This window comes from Galeopterus variegatus, unplaced genomic scaffold, assembly GCF_000696425.1.
Source record: "Galeopterus variegatus unplaced genomic scaffold, G_variegatus-3.0.2 Scaffold5696, whole genome shotgun sequence".
Lineage (NCBI taxonomy): Eukaryota > Metazoa > Chordata > Mammalia > Dermoptera > Cynocephalidae > Galeopterus > Galeopterus variegatus.
The window spans coordinates 63,321-80,663 of record NW_007731807.1 but is presented as its reverse complement, the minus strand read 5'-3'; the positions used below and the strand labels follow the sequence as shown (position 1 = coordinate 80,663).

Genomic DNA, 17,343 nt, shown 5'->3' with positions numbered 1-17,343 from the left:
TTGTTATTACTTCCTTCCTTTTGTTTTATTGTTTTGTTTTTTAATGTTGTGAATATTCTCCAGTAAAATCTTTTAAACTACCAGTTGATAAACATTAGCTAGAAAATTGATGTTAATGAATTGTAGTCATTACTTATAAATCAATCTTCTGAATTATCCATTGCCAGTTAAAAATGAATCTTTCTGTGTAATCATAATTGATATAAGAGACCTGTTTTCTTCTTAAATCTATCTGTAAAGATGTCAACATTATAATTGTTTAAATGCTTAAGAGAAAGTTTTTAGCATTAGATATAACATTAAACAAACTGTAAACTTTATAAGAAAATTTTTCATATGTGACGTAGATGTCTTTTAAAAGTCTGTTGTGCTTTGAACATTGACATGGTAGCTTTAGAACAGATTGCCTTGCAAAACTTATTTTTAACCATTTTTTAATGGTTTAGAAAGAATTCAAACATAACTTACCACATCATGTAGACTTCAGATATATATTTATATAATAGGGTTTATTAAGAAATATTATGTTCTTGTCATCTGATAAATGAATTCTCATTCAAGAACTGGTTTCACAATTTTTTACAAGAAATGTCTGAATTGTTTTCCCTTTTAAGTAAACTGAAATAAGTACTACTTTATGTATATACCACAGAATGGCTGTTCTTTACCAAGTCTGTTAGAATATTAGCTATTATTATTTAAATTTTCAGATATTCATATTACATTAACAAAGTGATTTAGGTATATCTATTTTTTTCTTTTCTGTTGCTAACAAAACCTTCTGAATGACTTGGCTATTTTATAGCTGTATGATGTAAAACATAATTAACCTCTATTAGCCTCAGTTGTCTTACCTGCAGAATAGAGATAATAATACCTGCTGGTCCTAGTCAAATTAAAATGAATGCAAGTGTTTTTTCATACAGAAAAGTTTAATTCGTAAGACAAATTTATCAATATTTTTCTTTGTAGCTTGTCTTATTGTGCCTCATTTAAGAAGTGAAAGTGTTTGAAAACTATAAAGTGGTATTAATATATGGTATCATTTACAGGGACTTTAGGTTGGGCCAGTTTTCTGCTTTGACCCAAGTTTTATATCAGTATTAACAGCTTTTAATGAGATATTCCTATTTCCTTAATTATACTACAGCACTGGTCACCACTATTAATAGCAACACTTTATAATGAAAACTTTGGAAAATTTAGTATTCAGAATAAATATAATCTTTATTTACCTCATGTTTTTCCCATCATACAAACTATGATAAAAATGTCATTTTGTAACAATAATGTGCCTTTTGTATTTCCTAATTTGGTAGAAATTTCTCAATTGGAAAAATAAAAGCAAGATTTATTGTCTAGGTAAAAGTTAGCAGACATCACTTTTGAAGCATAAGACATTTAAATGGAAGTCAAATTCAGGGAATCACTAAGTTAAGCTCTACAGTTGAACATGAGTTTAGGTAATACCTCAAATTACAGACAAGATAATCACAGTATCATTAAAAACTGAGTGACGATGGCATCATCCTAGTTTTAGAAGTGCATTACAAAATAATGAGTTGAAGTGATATATTATCAAGGATTTGATTTAAAGTGCATCTCCAAAAAAGAAAAAGAATTAGGTTTAATTCAAATTAACCTTGGGAAATACTTGTAATAAACTTTTATGTGTAAAAAGAAAGTAAAAAGAAAAAGCTGGAAATAGCCCAAATGTCCATCAAGAATAAATGGATTAACAAGTGGTTGAATATATGTACAGTAAAATATTATTGAGCCATAAAAAGGAATGAAGTATATGCTGCAATGTGGATGAACTTCAAAACATTATGCTAAGTGAAAGAAACCAGAACAAAACACATATTGTGTGATTCTGTTTATGTGAATGAAATACCCAGAATAGATAAATCTACAGAGACAGAATGCATATTGATAGGGAGGAGGAGGGAGGGAAAGGGGTGAGGGGTTTTGCTTCAGAGTGATGAGAGGATGGTAGTGGCACAACATTGTGAATGTACTGAATGCCACTTTAAAATGATTACCTTTACGTTACATGGATTTCACCTCAATAAATTACTGGAAAAGAAAAATGATCACTTGCATATTAAAAGGTATAGCATAATCCTTTTTTATTAATTATTTACATGATAAATGTAGAGGTATGGGAATTGGTATAGAAATGATTCCCTAATTATAGGTAAAATTTTAGGAATGGCATGTCCCAAGATGTGAAAAATAGTGGAGGGGTATGAGAAGCATGGATGGTCTGGGGAAGAAAGCGCACTTTATCATGATTTTCTGTTATTGTTTTAAGTCAGTGTATGATTTTTACCTTTTGTTGTTTTTTTAGTTATTTGTCAAATAAAATAAAAGCAGTTTTAAAAAGTGACAGGTTTTCATTTTCAGAGTGTGAAGAGTTAACATGCTTATAGTCAATTCGGGTAGAAAATAATTTTTCAGTCTGCCAACAGCAAAGCCGTTAACTGTGAAGAACAGAATGACTTGTAAAGAAAACTGAATGTCAAAGAAATAATTAAATTCTACTTTATGTGAAAACATTCATCAATTCTACATTTCCTTAATAATCCTTCATGTGACATACCAGCTTAGATGATCAATGTAGTAGGCAGTAATGACCCATGGTTACTTATATACAATAAAAGGTTTTAACAAGTGTTGAGTTTTGATTATTTATATTTTTACCAAATACATGTTAGGTTTTAAAGAAAATATTGCCCCATTCACTGAATTTAATCATGTTTTTAGCTTTCTAAGATCTTTGTTAAAAGCAGTTTCCATCAAATTATATTAGAGACATTTATGTTAATCTAGACCAAGAATTGAATACTGTTAGTTATAAAATTATTGTATTTTTTTTAAGTAATATCTGTTTTGTTAATTTTATCTTTTACTTAAAATAGTTTTAACCTGTTTATAACTTTGTCTTTCAGCTGTACTCATATGAGGGTTAATTTTCAGTTTACAATTTTAGCATGATTCCTTTATGAACAAAAAGGCAGACTCTTCTCTTTACTAACAATTACTCCTTAACAGTTACTCTGTGTGTAATACTTGGAAATTATTTTTGTTTCAGGTTTTGCTTTTAAAACTTGGATACTGCAAAACGTGTGTGGATAAATTAATAGAAGCATACGTTTGTAGCTGGATACTTGAAGATTTTTCACTCATAAGTTAATGATGTGGAAAAGGTTTTGTTTATTGGTCCATTGACTAATAGGGAATGGGATCAAATTTTTATTCCTGGTACATGAACAATATTTCAGTATTTATCACTTGAAATATGAAGGAATAGCGACAATTGGAAGATACTGTACAATACTTGTTTAATTCTTGAAAAAGATATTATTCTATAACAAAACTATCTTTCTTTTTTTTAACTATGGTCCTGAAGCAGTAAAAGGATAATAGTGATGCTACCTCTATCTCATGCATTTTAATCTGGGTTTGAGATCTAGTACTTAATTTTAGTAACCTTTACTAAACATTTTTCTGATCCTTCTCCGTTTGTCAAACTTACAGAAGTACTATTATCAAGAGCAAATGAGACAAGGTATAGAAAAGCGTGTTGTAACAATACTATGCAAATGCTAATTATTTTTATTCAGTCGGTCATTATGCATTTATTATGTGCAAGGCATTTTATTAGACATAGGGGTAACAGTGAAAAAGACATTATCTTTGCATTGACAGAACTTGTGGTCTAGCCAAGGAGACAGACATGAAACAAGTAATTAAAATGTGAGAATAGAAGAGGGGTCATTTCCATTCATTTTGCAAAGTATTTCCAGAATATTTTGTACCTGTAGTGAGAACCCTGTCTTCATTTTCTCTGTATAGATATAAATAAACTAGTTTGTTTTCAAGTATAAGGTTTTGTATCCATGATAACCCTGGGAACTGTGTGTTGAGAATCTTGATACTTAATCACTAACTTTTGAGAAGACTAAATATTTTTAGAATCCGATTGATAGCAATGAGAAGTTCCCCAAAAGAAACTAATCAATATCATTTCTTTGAGAAGTTCCCCAAAAGAAACTAATCAATATCATTTCTTTAAGGGGGGGGGGGGGTAATAGCTACAACAGAAAGTCAGAGATTACAAATTTATAGAATACTAGGTCATCAGTTGATGGCCAAATATCAGTAAAAAGTTTTGATTGATTAATCAGTTGGTCTTCCTGTTATGATTTCATCAGGGTTTATCAACTTCAGATAAACAATGTGGCAAAATATTACTTTTGCTCTAGTATGTAATTCACCTTGAGTAACCATATTATTAGAGTAGAGCAGATAATGCCAAAATAATTTACATTGGATTTCAGACCAAAAGATTTTTTTTTTTTTTCAGCATCTGCTCTGTCTTCTCAAATATGTTTTACTTTGACAAAATGATTGCTCACATTTGAATGGGACTTTTACATTTTCAAAATCTTTTTGTGTCCCTTGTTTCACTTCAGCTTCCAAGTGACCCAGGAAGATAGTTAATATATTCTGCAAGTGTAATAATTCACAAATAGTAGATAGTATATAACCAGAAGGGCTTTGGAAGCTGAACCTACTTAGAATCTAGTCTAAAATAATACAGGTGTAAATATTTCTTTTTTCACTTAATATTAAATCTGTTTATGGCTTAAGATCTCTATCAGATTTACTTTGGCTTAAGCAAACTGGTTGTGTGTGTGTTAGTAAAAATTTTTTTTTTCACATTCTGAGGTCTCTGTGTATAGAATCATCAGGAGTCTTCACAGCATATTTATGTAGCAGCCCTTTTTTTTCTTTTTTCAGTAGAAAAATTTCAGAATTAAAATTGATTTATGTAACCCCTTTATCTAAATATTAATATAGTCATGCATATCTTTAGGGATATTTTCTTCATACATATGTATGTTAAGACTACAGTTCTTGAATGCTTGTATTAATTTGTTGGATTTTACTATGTTTATCATAAATGACTTAGCAACCACAGTCTTTAGCCTCTTCTACCTAATTCAGTTATGTAGCCTTTACCTGCGTGAGCCTCCTGTTTTCAACCTCTCCTTGACCCGATCTTGACCACTAACATATGCTTACGTATGTTTTGGCCCACTCTTATGCCTAACCCATACTACCACTGTGTTTGCTTTGCAGTATTTATCTCAGTTCCAGTACCTTGCCAGTAACTATGTGCCATTTGCTACTTTCAGTGTAGTGCTGATACCAGCTTTTAAAAAAATCGTATATGCTAGGATACAATAGTAATACAAACTACATTTAATTTGTAACCTCTTATCCAAAAGTCACTTTCGAGCTTCAGAATCATGATTAGGAAAATTTGTCATTTTAAAACATTTTAGGTCTGAATGGTATAAAAGATTGGACTGAATTTGTATTGAGCATACCTTGAATTTGTTGTGCTTTTTCCTTATCATTTCTGTCATTTAAAAGGTGCTGGGGAAAAACTGGTTGTTTGAATTTTGGGTAAATATTACTTACAGCATACTTGTGTAGTGTATTTTTTAGATATATGTGAATTTATGTGTATAAATGCACAGTTTTGGGGGTTTTCTAGTGTAATTTGTTATTCTTTATTCTTGTCAAATTCCTTATTCTTTTTAAAATTTATTTTAGATCTTCTAGTTCCCTTGCTTTTTTATATAAATTTTAGAAACAGCTTGTTTATATATACAAAAACCCTGCTGGAGTCTTTTGATATTGCATTAAATCTATAAATCATTTTAGCAAGAATTGACACATTTACTATATTAAACTTTAACAATGCATTTCCTCTTCTCCTCTTGGTCTTTTCTGTTGTGTACTCAGAGTGTAAATTCAGTTAGTACAAAGTATAAGTTGTAACAAGAATCAAGTGCTTTATCTCTTTAAGTCCTTAATGTTTATTACCCATTGTTAGCCAGTAGCATCTTCACATTTGGTTATTTGTTAATGGACCAAGTAGTCTAATTAGATCACCATCCATAATACCACCAACTGTTAAGTCTGAAATACAGAAATTGATGTCCCATTCATCAGCTCAACCCTGCCTGTTTAAAGAGAGAATTTGAATGTATATATTTAATTTTATTTGAGTGCATTGGAATATTTTAATTTTTAATCCTTATATAATGACTTAAATCAACTTTCATATCAATTAAGTAATTTGTAATTGCTTTCAGTAATTTTATCACATACAGCATGTTTTGTTTTGTTTTTTATAATATGGTTTTTTTGTTTTGTTTTGTTTTGTTTTGGTGGCTGGCCAGTACAGGGATCTGAACCCTTCCCTTGACCTTGGTCTTATAACACCATGCTCTAACTAACTGAGTTCTAACCATCCTGTAATATGGTTTATGATGAATATCTGTAATAAAGTATGTAAAAGAGAAGGCAGTTGTGATTTTTAAAATTCTCAGGTGATGCTATAAAATATGCCAATTTTCATTTCATAAAAATTTAACAGTGTAGCTGTGTTAATGAGGTCGTTGGTATAAACAATGAAATTAGGAACTCTGACCAGTTTCATATTATTTAAGCTATTTCCTTTCGCTTTCTTTGATATTTTTTTACCTCCTGGACATAAAATTAGCACGGTCTTCTCTAAAGTATAACTGTCTACTTAGTTCATGCCAGGCAGTGTGCTGTGCTCTGGGGATACAAAAAGAATGATAATCTCTGCCCTTGAGAAATTCCCAATCTGGTAGAGATGGCAAACAGGTACACCAAAAGTTATAATCCAGTGTGATAAGTACTATGAAAGATACAAGTATCTATATCTGTATATACACACATAGGCATATGGCTGTGGGAGTACAGAAATGGGCACCTAATTTCTCTTCCTATTCAAGTTTATACTGTACTGAGGTGACTCTTAAAGATGAATGAAATAGCATGGCAAAGAAGAGGGGAAATTTTTTCTAAATAGAGTTAACCATATATATTTAGTTTGTCATTCTAAATTGCTATTTTTATAGGTCAAAACAATTAAATATTGATCATTTCATAAAGTGTAAACTAAGGTGATGGCAGCAAGAGTATGACAGGCTTGAGGCATTACTAGTGATTTGGTATGGTTGAAGGATAGTTTGGAAGAGCAGTGAGAGTTGAACATCAGTGTGGGCACAGTTACTGATCATAAAAGATTGTATATTCTTGAATAAAAATAAATATCCTGCCCATTTCATATTACAGAAATTAATGAGAGAAACTTACAGACATCAGTCTTAAAAATCAAGCTGACAGGGCAGGTGGGGGCTTGGATAATATGCAGAAAGTTTATGGAAGGATTTGTATTATCTTTTCATTCTTCCAAGAGCTTTTTCAAGTACCCTCATATATTGGATTTTTCATAACATGGTTTCTCATCAGTAATGTCACTAATAATGAGTTATAATTAAGCAGTCTTGACACCAGTGGTTGCAGTATTCCATAAAAATGAGTTTTCTAAATAATAGTTTGTCTTTTAAAGCAAAACTGTTTTAAATTTTACCTTTTTAACTTTGATCCACCCATTCTCATAAAGTATTCTAAACATAATTTAACATTTTTATTAATAGTTTAGAGTTATTACAGGCATCAGTTTTTGTTCTGTGCTTTATTATCAGTGTTGCAGTTCATTGTTATTGGGTGTAAGAACTGTTTTACCCAACACACTTGCCTTTAGATTGTTCTTTAGTTTTTATTCTTTTGATTTTTGTTTCTGTCATTGATCCCTTAAAGAGGTCTACTGAGCCTAATTTGCTAAATTATGTTACATTCAGCTTTCTGGTTAAGAGAGAGAGTGGAAAGTGGCATGCCTGAGCTTTTATATACACCTATTTGCTGTATTTTCTCATTTACTTTTGTGCTCATGGATGAAATCTGAATGATTAAAGTTACAGTAAGTCCAAGTAAGTAGAGGTGTTTATAAATTAAATTTTTTGTTACCAATTTATTAAATTGATATTATTTCTAACTCCTGAGTATTGGTAATGATCACTGATTTATAAGTGTTTTTAATATTTGGGGTGACCCAGAGGAATTAGTTGAACTCACTCAATTTAGAACTTTTACATAGCACTTACCAGATTAATGCATCCCAAAGGCTGAAGTATGCATTCTGTTATAAGGTTTAGGACAAATCATCATTGACTTATTCAGATTTAAATTTAGTTGTGTACAAATTGCCTGGGTCAAAGGCAGCTAAGCCGTTTAAGTATTGTGTCTAGTTTTGTTGGCTGCATTGTCCAGCACAGTGCCTTGTGAAGAATTTTAGGTATCCATGATTCTTTGGTTATTGTGGATTCCTCTATGGAGTTTTTCCCAGGTTCTAGGAAGAGTAGAAACTTCTTAACTGAATTTCCAGAATGAATTTTTCAGTTTCAAGTGAATAGTTAGTGAAAATTCATCCTGAATTTCTTGATGTTTCTCACTTTTCAGTATTCAAAGGAGCATGTAACATATGTAGAATGAAAATACCTTCAACAGGAGGGCTGTCCAGTGAGTTCAGTTGGTTAGAGCGTGGTGTTATAACACCAAGGTCAAGGGTTTGGATCCCCATACTGGCCAGCCGCCAAAAAAAAAAAAAGAAAGAAAAACCCTTCAACACGTAACCAATAATATACAAGAGGGTACTTCAGAAAGTTTGTGGAAAAAAATGGATGTTCTTATACAAGTTGCAGTTTTGATAAAGTATAAAAACCAATGAGTACTGATTAGACATATTTAACCAGTATATTTTCTTTATTCCTTAACATTCTGCCAAGATGTCCAATTTTTATATCTTAATCCTTGCTTGTTTTAAACAGTAAAAAATATGTCTAGTCTGATGCTGGTAAGGTACATAAGTTGTTTCTTCTCCAGAGTGAAGTCACCCTGCTGAGAAATGAAGTGGCACAGCTGAAACAGCTTCTTCTGGCTCATAAAGATTGCCCTGTAACTGCCATGCAGAAGAAATCTGGCTATCATAGTGAGTAATGTTCCATTACCTATAGCCTTAGGCTACATCAGTGAAATACAGCCAGAGTGAACTGAGCTACTGTTAAAAAAATTGAGACCATGGTTCTAATATTTAAGATTGAATATCAGAATTTCTGCAAGGTTATTATGGAATGGGGTTGGGGTGTACTTTTTAGAATATAGAGAGTTTCTGAGTTTTCCTATTTCTAGCTTTTTTCTAGGTATTACTGTAGATGAACAAAATGTGTTAGCTAATAATTTAAAATATATTGTGAGTACTGATGATACTTTATCTTCTCAGGGTAACACTGTCTTAGATTGACAGGGTGAAACACTACTTCCTTTCCAGCCTACATTCAGTAATGATGAGTTTTTTTAATCAGCTGTCTTCACTTAATATATAGCATCAGCTTACAGTATCAGATCCTTCTGTTCTTTCTTAGATACTGTCAGCATTGTGGAACGTTTTTATTGTCATGAACCTTTATATCAAGCCTTTTTGTTAGTCATAAAAATGCTAAAACAGAACGGTATTTAAATTATCAGCTTGTAAGTTTCCTCCTAAATGTTTTCCCCCAAAAATGAGATTCTTCTGTTTTCAGCATTTTAGAGGTTAATTTTGCTTTTTCCTTTTTGTAATGTCCTTCTTTTTTGATAAGATGCAGTGTTGGAACCAGCTGTTATTCTTGAATAAATGGCCAATTTTGTTCACACACAAAATCTGTAACAAATAACAGAGTTGGGAATGCATTAGGCAACATTCATAATATATAACCCACAGCTTTCATTTTTATGATTTAGTGGTATTTCAGGATATTTGTAAATGTGAGAATTGTTTCAACCATATGTATCCACTTCATTTTAATTTGCCAGTGTCAGTAATTCAAAAGAAAAACATTTTGTGTTGGATGCAAATAGTTCCTCAGGTGCTCACGATAAAACTTAACGGCCGCCATCTTTACTTGTAGGCATTGTAAGCAGTTTCATCAGAATGGGCAATATTTTTTAATTTAAAAGATTCAGTGGATTTTAGCAACCCTCAATTGCCGTATATATTTAAAACACTGATTTTCGTCAGTTTTGAGCATATAAATCTCAGTTATTTGATATCTAGTCATTTTGACAGGATGGTGAAACACATTGTGGAGTAAATTAGAACCATATAGAAATGTTTGAAATTTATGTTAACAATGATTGCTGCAGGGATGAGGCTATTATGTTTCCCATCTGACTTAACATAATTTCCTATAGAAGCTACTGAGTTCAGCATTATGCATACATGATTTTCTTAAACAAGAAAGCACTCTTAAATTTTGATAGTTTGAAAGGAAATATACAAATGGTTCTATAAAATTAGAAAGAAATTAACTTTTCTCTTGTACCCAGTTCAAAATTATCAGCAAATGCAAGGCAATTATTTTAACAATTGATTTTTAAAGATATTTTAACATGTATAGATGTGTGGGTTTATATACATTATACTTAAATGACTGAAAACCTAGATTAATACATTTTTAATGAATATATAAGTGCAAGAAATGAATACAACATTTTTGTTGTAATTCTTGCGAAGTGCAAGAAATGAATACAACATTTTTGTTGTTTGGAAGTATATCCTAATTTGTTCTTGTCTAGACATTTAGATAATCAGATTAACTGAAGTCAAATACGAGGGTACTTCAAAAAGTTCATAGAAAATAGAATTAAAAGATAATGCAAATCTTTTCTATGAACTTTTTGAAGACTTCTCATATAGTTCTACCATAAAAATTATCATCAGCTCTTGGGAGATAATTGGATTTTGTAGAAATTTTAAAGTAAGTTCTATTTTTAAATGTAAACTCTTCAAAATAAATCTGACTTCTCTGTTGCTTAATAGTCAAGGTAGATACAGAGACTAAGTGAATATTTATACTAGTTCAGCATCCCCAATCCAAAAAATTCAATATGCTCCAAAATCTAAAATTTCATTCATGCCAACATGATGCTCAAATGGAATGCTCATTGGAGCATTTCGGATTTTGGATTTTCAGATTAGGGATACTCAACTAATATGCATTCTGCAAATATTTCAAAATTTGAAAAAATCCAAAATCCAAAACACTTCTGGTCTCAGGCATTTTGGATGAGTGATACTCAGCCTTTATCTTGGAGAAATTCACATTCTTCATCTTACTGTAGCACACAACAGTTGTTAATGGTGGGGAACTGTAAACCTAGCTAAATCTTTCAAAATCTTGTGAAAAAACAAGATTTAGTATAAATTACGGGGAATACAACAAAATCTTACAGATAAAGGTGACAGTACTATGTTATAATTATAGGGTCTCAGTTTTAACACTGTTCCACCCAGGTTCTACATTGAAAAGTCTCACGTCCTAGGAAACTACTCAGTCATGGGAAAACCATGGCAATTGGTCTCCCTAACAGTTAAATAATATAAAACCTGAATAAAAATAAGAGTACATTTTCAATATTTGGGTTCCATAAGGAATAAAGCATAAAAGTGATCTCAGTGCCATGAATTCATATTCTTGATCTGAAAATAATTAAAATTGTATTATAATTGTCTCTAATCATAAATGGGAAGGATAGCTTGTTAGGCCATAGTGAGCACTAAATATTTTCATTATTGAAAATATGTATGAACATAGGTAGAGAACTTTATAGAGAACTGAATTGTCAGACAGCTGGTTTCTTTTGGCTTAAGTAGAGCTGAAAGTGACTCTTTGAGTATGGCATGATTTCCTGTATCTTTCTAGTGCTTGTTATTATACCGGTAATTTTCTCCCCTCACTTTCTAGAACTGGATATAGGTGCAGATATATCACATTGTAAAGGTATAATAATTACATGGTTTATATGTGAGGACCCAGTTATTTGTACTGCCAAAAGATTTGCTTTCTCTAATTGTGAAAGTCTGTAGATAAGCACTCATTCATTATAATTTACTGGTTCATTTTGAGTCATTGCCTCCAGTATACATTTACATTTCCTTGTATCCCTCATCACAGATCAGCCTCTTTATTTTTGAAAGCTAGTGTATCCTTAGATCTTAACGTTCAAAGAAAGGTCAGCTTGTTGTTCTGTTGGAGAATAGTGGCAAAATAAATAAATAGGGCTTTTTAGTATTCTCTTCAGTTAAATTGTCATTGCCAGTGTTTTGTTTTCTTTGAACACATAGCTATTGTATTGGCTATTTAAATAACTAAATTAGAAATATTTTATAACATTCATTATTGCTTGATCAGCAAAGTATCCTTTCTGCTTTATATAAAATTGTGATTTTTATTTTTTTTATTTTTTCCTGTATTTGTATTTTTATTTTTAAATTTATTAATTCAGCAAGAATTTATTTCTAAATTTATTTTATTTATTGAATCAAAATGGATTATACATATTTTGGGGGTTCAACATTGAGATATGTTGATCAAATCAATATTACTAGCATATATATTGTTACAATTGTAATTATTCTTTATGCCCCTTGCCCAATCTCTCCCCTTCTCCTACTCCCTCCCTACTTCCCCCTGTAATTACCCTAGATTTCTTCTCTCCTTCTGGAAGAATAATGGTTACTCTGTTAATTTCTTGCCTAGATGATCTGTCCAATGCTGAGAGGTGTGATCAAGTCCCCCAATATTATCATAGAGCAGATGCTGCTTCTGTCACTCTGAAATGGGCTTTGTGGAGAGAGACATCCTCTTCTTTTATCTCTGCTGGTAACTCTCCTTGTGTCAATGCACTCCAATGGTTGGTGGACCATTTTGCACAGTGGTTGTGGTGTCTGGCCGCTTTCACAGCAGCGGTGGTTACTGTGATGGCTGTGATGAGCCACCCACATAGACGTGATGTTTTTGGCATGCTCCTTGGTGCTGGTGGTGTGCTCTGTTGTGGAGTGTCTCTGGTTCCCTTCTCCATGCCTCTGGTCCCTGGGTGGGCCCTGAGGTGCTGGCAGCGGTGTGCCTGGTTGTGGGATGGTGGTCCTGTCCGCTTCTCCATGCTCTGGGTCTCTGGGCAGGCCTCAAGGTGCTGGCATGGTGTGCCTGGTTGTGGGAGGAGGGGCTGGTCACCGGCTCCATACCTTGGGTTACTGGGCAGGCCCTGAGGCACAGGCGCAGTGCACCTGGTTGTGGGGTGGGTGGTCTGGTCCGTTTCTCCGTGTCTCAGGTCCCCAGGTGGGCCCCGAGGCACTGCCGTGGTGTGCCTGGTTGTGGGAGCCTGGTTGTGGGAGGGGTGTCCAGTCCCCTTCTCCATGCCTTGGTCCCGGGCAGGCCCCAAGGTGCTGGTGGTGTTCCTGGGCCAGGACTAATTTTTTGTCCTTTGCTTGCTTCTAAAATGGGGGAACTTCCTATAGGAACCAGTACTTGAGCTGTGTGGTTGAGGTAAATTGCTGCTTTGCTGCTGTTTCCCTAGGGAAGGCTTTTTGTGCAGCTCAGGGTTTAATGATTGACCTTACAGGTACTTCCTATAAGGAAGAGACCCGGTGGGTCAGTGTTGTGTAGAATCTCTGATCTGAGTTTTCATCAAACTATACCCCTTGCAATTCTGCATTCCCGACCAGTGGTTCTGTGCTGATTGGGGGACAACACAGCTGTCCTTGCTGTGCCCCAGTGTTCTCCTGGTGGGCCTGTCTCCCCCACCACTCATGCTTCAAGCACTTCCCATAGGATGGGCCCTGTGCCGGTCCCTTGCGATGACTCACTGGCCTCTGAATGGCTCCCTTTTTTCAGTTTTTCTGGCTCTTTGCTCCTGCATGGGTCCATGGGAACCCTATTAGTGGCCTTGCTGTCCTGGGGGCCTCTAAGGCCCTTTTCTCCCTGCTGTCTCCAAGTAACTCCATCTGAAGGGCACAGCTGCAGCTTCTGCTGGCTCCTGCTCCGTGTGCTCATCAGCTTGAGCCTTAAAGCAGCCATGGCCCAAAACGCTCAGAGCAGTTTTTTCTTTCTCTCATCTTGGTTTCTTCTGCCTTCATGAACTCCGTAGGTCTCTCCTCCTCTCTTCCCCTGAGCTCCAGCGGCCCTGGCTTGACTGATGTTACATTTTTGTAGTTGTAAATTGGTTGATTTGTGGGAGAGTGTGACTCTGGGAATCATTTATTCCGCCATCTTGACTGGAACCAAAATTGTGATTTTTAAAATTGTATCTTGAGGTCTGGTTTTTATCCAGGTGTATGGTTTTGCATTTATTTACAGCACATTGTAGAGAAAATGGAATTTTATCTTACTAATATAATTTATTCCGCCATCTTGACTGGAACCAAAATTGTGATTTTTAAAATTGTATCTTGAGGTCTAGTTTTTATCCAGGTGTATGGTTTTGCATTTATTTACAGCACATTGTAGAGAAAATGGAATTTTATCTTACTAATATATTTAAAACTTGCTTTTCAAAAATTCATGGCTTTGAGGCAGATGTCAAGATTCTGTAAGTAATATATTTTAGAAAACTCTCAAAATGAGAAATTTTACTTAAACTAAAGTTGTACTTGCCATGTATTCTCCCCCTCCATCTTCTACATTACAAATCATGGAGTAAGTTCTCCTTTATAAGGTCCACAGTCTTTGACTAATTGACTTTCTGAATGGGCACCTGGCCATCAGTAAGCAGGCTAGTATGCACACTCAGATTTGATAGAAAGCCTGTATAATGCCACTTCTAAACACTAAATAAAAATTAATGCCAAGTGAAAAAAAGCAAGGTGCGAAAGAATACATTCAATATGATACTATTTTTAGAATGTTTAAAAATAAAGCTAAACTATATTTTTTAGGGATACATACCTGTATGGTAAAACTATGTAAGGAAAAAACAAGGGAATGGTTAAAGAAATGTCTGGATGGTGATTACGTTTTGGCAAGAAGAGCCTCCAGAGAGCAGTGGCGTGATTGGCAGTGTTCTCTCTTAAGTTGAGGGCTGGGTTCACAGGTGTTTGTGTTATCATTGTGCTTCATAACTTACGCTTATTATAAATATTTGTGTGTGTTGTGCATATCAGATTTTTCACTAAATAAAATTACTAGATTCTGTTCTGTTAAGAAAGATATAAGAGATTTGTTTTTCGGGCCTAAATATCAGTACATTTATTTTCATAAATATTTAGAATGCCCTTTCCTCAATATCTTTTCAATCACAGTATCTGGAGTTTTATATGGATTTTTATTTGAATCTCAGTTAATTCATGCAACTATAACAGCTGGTGGCTTTTAGATTGTAAATATTGCTTATTCTCATGTGTATTAGAATCAAGTGTTGTAATCATCCATGGCTGCAGTAGATTAAAAATCAGCCAGAATAAATATAGTTCTGGAGAATGCAGAGGGAATCATTTGAAGATATAATTTGTATGTAAGAATTCATTTTGTTTATGCGTGTGGTTATAAATTATTTTTTATCTTTTAATGAGAATGACATGTAGGCAAACAGACTTGATTTGTTGAATGTGTTTCTTGATAAGCGTTTGATTATATCTGTAAGAGGCTGTCTCCCAAATTCCTACCTCATTTTCTCTTACCACTATTTAGCCAATATTTCTTCAGCTCTATTCTATGAGCCACTTGGGCACCCAAATATTTCTATATGCGTGGTTGTGCCTTCATTTGACCTGTTGCAGTTTAAATTGCCTACTTCATGACTTACAGCCACCTTTTCATCAGCTACTCAGTTTCAGTCATACCTACTTATCTAAATAATCAGTTTTGTAAAATACTGTCTAAGTTTTTGCTCTGTATATTGATTCAGCCTAATGATACATTCTTACAGATATTTTATTTAAGAAAGTCAATAATTTTTTTTCTTCCACTCAGCTGCAGATAAAGATGATAGTTCAGAAGATATTTCGGTGCCCAGTAGTCCACATACAGAAGCTATACAGCATAGTTCGGTCAGCACATCCAATGGAGTCAGTTCAACCTCCAAGGCAGAAGCAGTAGCCACTTCAGTCCTCACGCAGATGGCAGACCAGAGTACGGAGCCCGCGCTTTCACAGATTGTCATGGCTCCTTCCTCCCAGTCACAGCCCTCAGGAAGTTGATTAAAAACCTGCAGTACAACAGTTTTAGATAATCATTAGTGACTTCAAAGGAAAATCAAGAAATGACCAATTTCCATTTATGCGAAATCTGTGGTTGTAAATTTTTTTTTTACTTGAAATTAAATTTGGCTCTAAAGTTGATACAGCAGCAGTTGATGATCAGACTGAGCAACAGTTTTTAGTCTCTGGAAAAAGACTGATTTTGCTTTTTTTTATAAATATTGTTAGATTTATTAATTTTTCTGTGCTCAATGTGTAAATTGTATTATAATTCATTGTGGTTTACTTCACTTTTAATTTGGAGGTATTTTAATAATAAATAAATGGGGGTGTTACTGAATCTCTCTTCCCACTTACGTTTCTTTGGACCACCCCTTAACCCTCAACTGTAATGGTAGTATGGTTATCATTTATACCAAAGTTCTGCGTAGTCCCTATTGACTTTGTAATGTTAACAAAGTCATAAAGCAGTAGGCAAGAGAAAGATAGAAATTTGCTTTTAATCTTTTTGCCTTTTATTTTGCACATTATGCAAAATGAAGTACATGGAGAACACTTTTTTTTAAGTGACTGAAAACATGGTAAAAAAAAAACATACATTGCTTTTATGCACATTCTTTAAAGGTCATTAATAAAAGTGCATTTTCTTTTTTTAATGATTTAAGGCATAAATAATTAGAATCCTACGCATTTCAAAAATGACTTTATTTTTCAAGTCTAAATTCAGTATTTTAAACCTATGTTTTGAGGCTAAATGCAAAATTATATAATGTATGATACAGGGTTATCAGATATCTAATAGTTTTTTAATTTAGCTCTTATTTTGGGTTTTTTTGATTGTTTTCTGCAGATTCCAGGTTACAAACTGAAATTTATGCATAATCAAGTATGGTGTGGTTGCCAGAAAAGCCTAAAATTACTACTTAGAAAATTTAAGACTGTTTACCCCTATTGTCTTGTACTTGCGATCTAACTTGTACTTATTCTTGTGAAAGCACTGTCATCTTTTAGTAGCAAATTTTGATAATGTTTCTTGTGGAAAAAAATCAGTATCTATCTTTAGAACAAGGTAATTATAATGTGGGAAGCGTGAGTGGATGAGAGAGTATGTGAGTGTGTGTGTGTCTTTCAATAGTTTATGCCAGCAGTCTTTGCTTGAATGTTTAACGATGCCTTCAGTGTGATGCTGGCCAATAGATGATTGCAGTTTAAAATGTCATTACTGTGCAGGCTTGGATAACTAACATTCCATGATGTAGCTTGTTTCTGATGAGATGATTGTAGGTACACTTTTCTCATTATCCAGTCATCTGTGGGATACTGAGTTTTCTAATGTGCCATTACCTATTTTTATTCTGCAGTTATGTTCAAAATACAGT

At 33.5% G+C, this 17,343-nt stretch overlaps 1 protein-coding gene across 3 annotated transcripts in view; it reads left to right on the top strand.

Annotated features, from left to right (window-relative positions):
- ATF2 (activating transcription factor 2) overlaps positions 1–16,934 on the top strand; it is an 82,012-nt gene extending 65,078 nt beyond the window's left edge. For all 3 annotated transcript variants that reach the window (XM_008589852.1, XM_008589854.1, XM_008589853.1), the window contains 2 exons: positions 8,836–8,941; positions 15,738–16,934. In XM_008589852.1, coding sequence (XP_008588074.1) covers positions 8,836–8,941; positions 15,738–15,964 — 333 coding nt within the window. In that variant the 3' untranslated portion in view covers positions 15,965–16,934. The remainder of the gene's footprint in view (positions 1–8,835; positions 8,942–15,737) is intronic.
- The last annotated feature ends 409 nt before the right edge of the window (positions 16,935–17,343 follow it).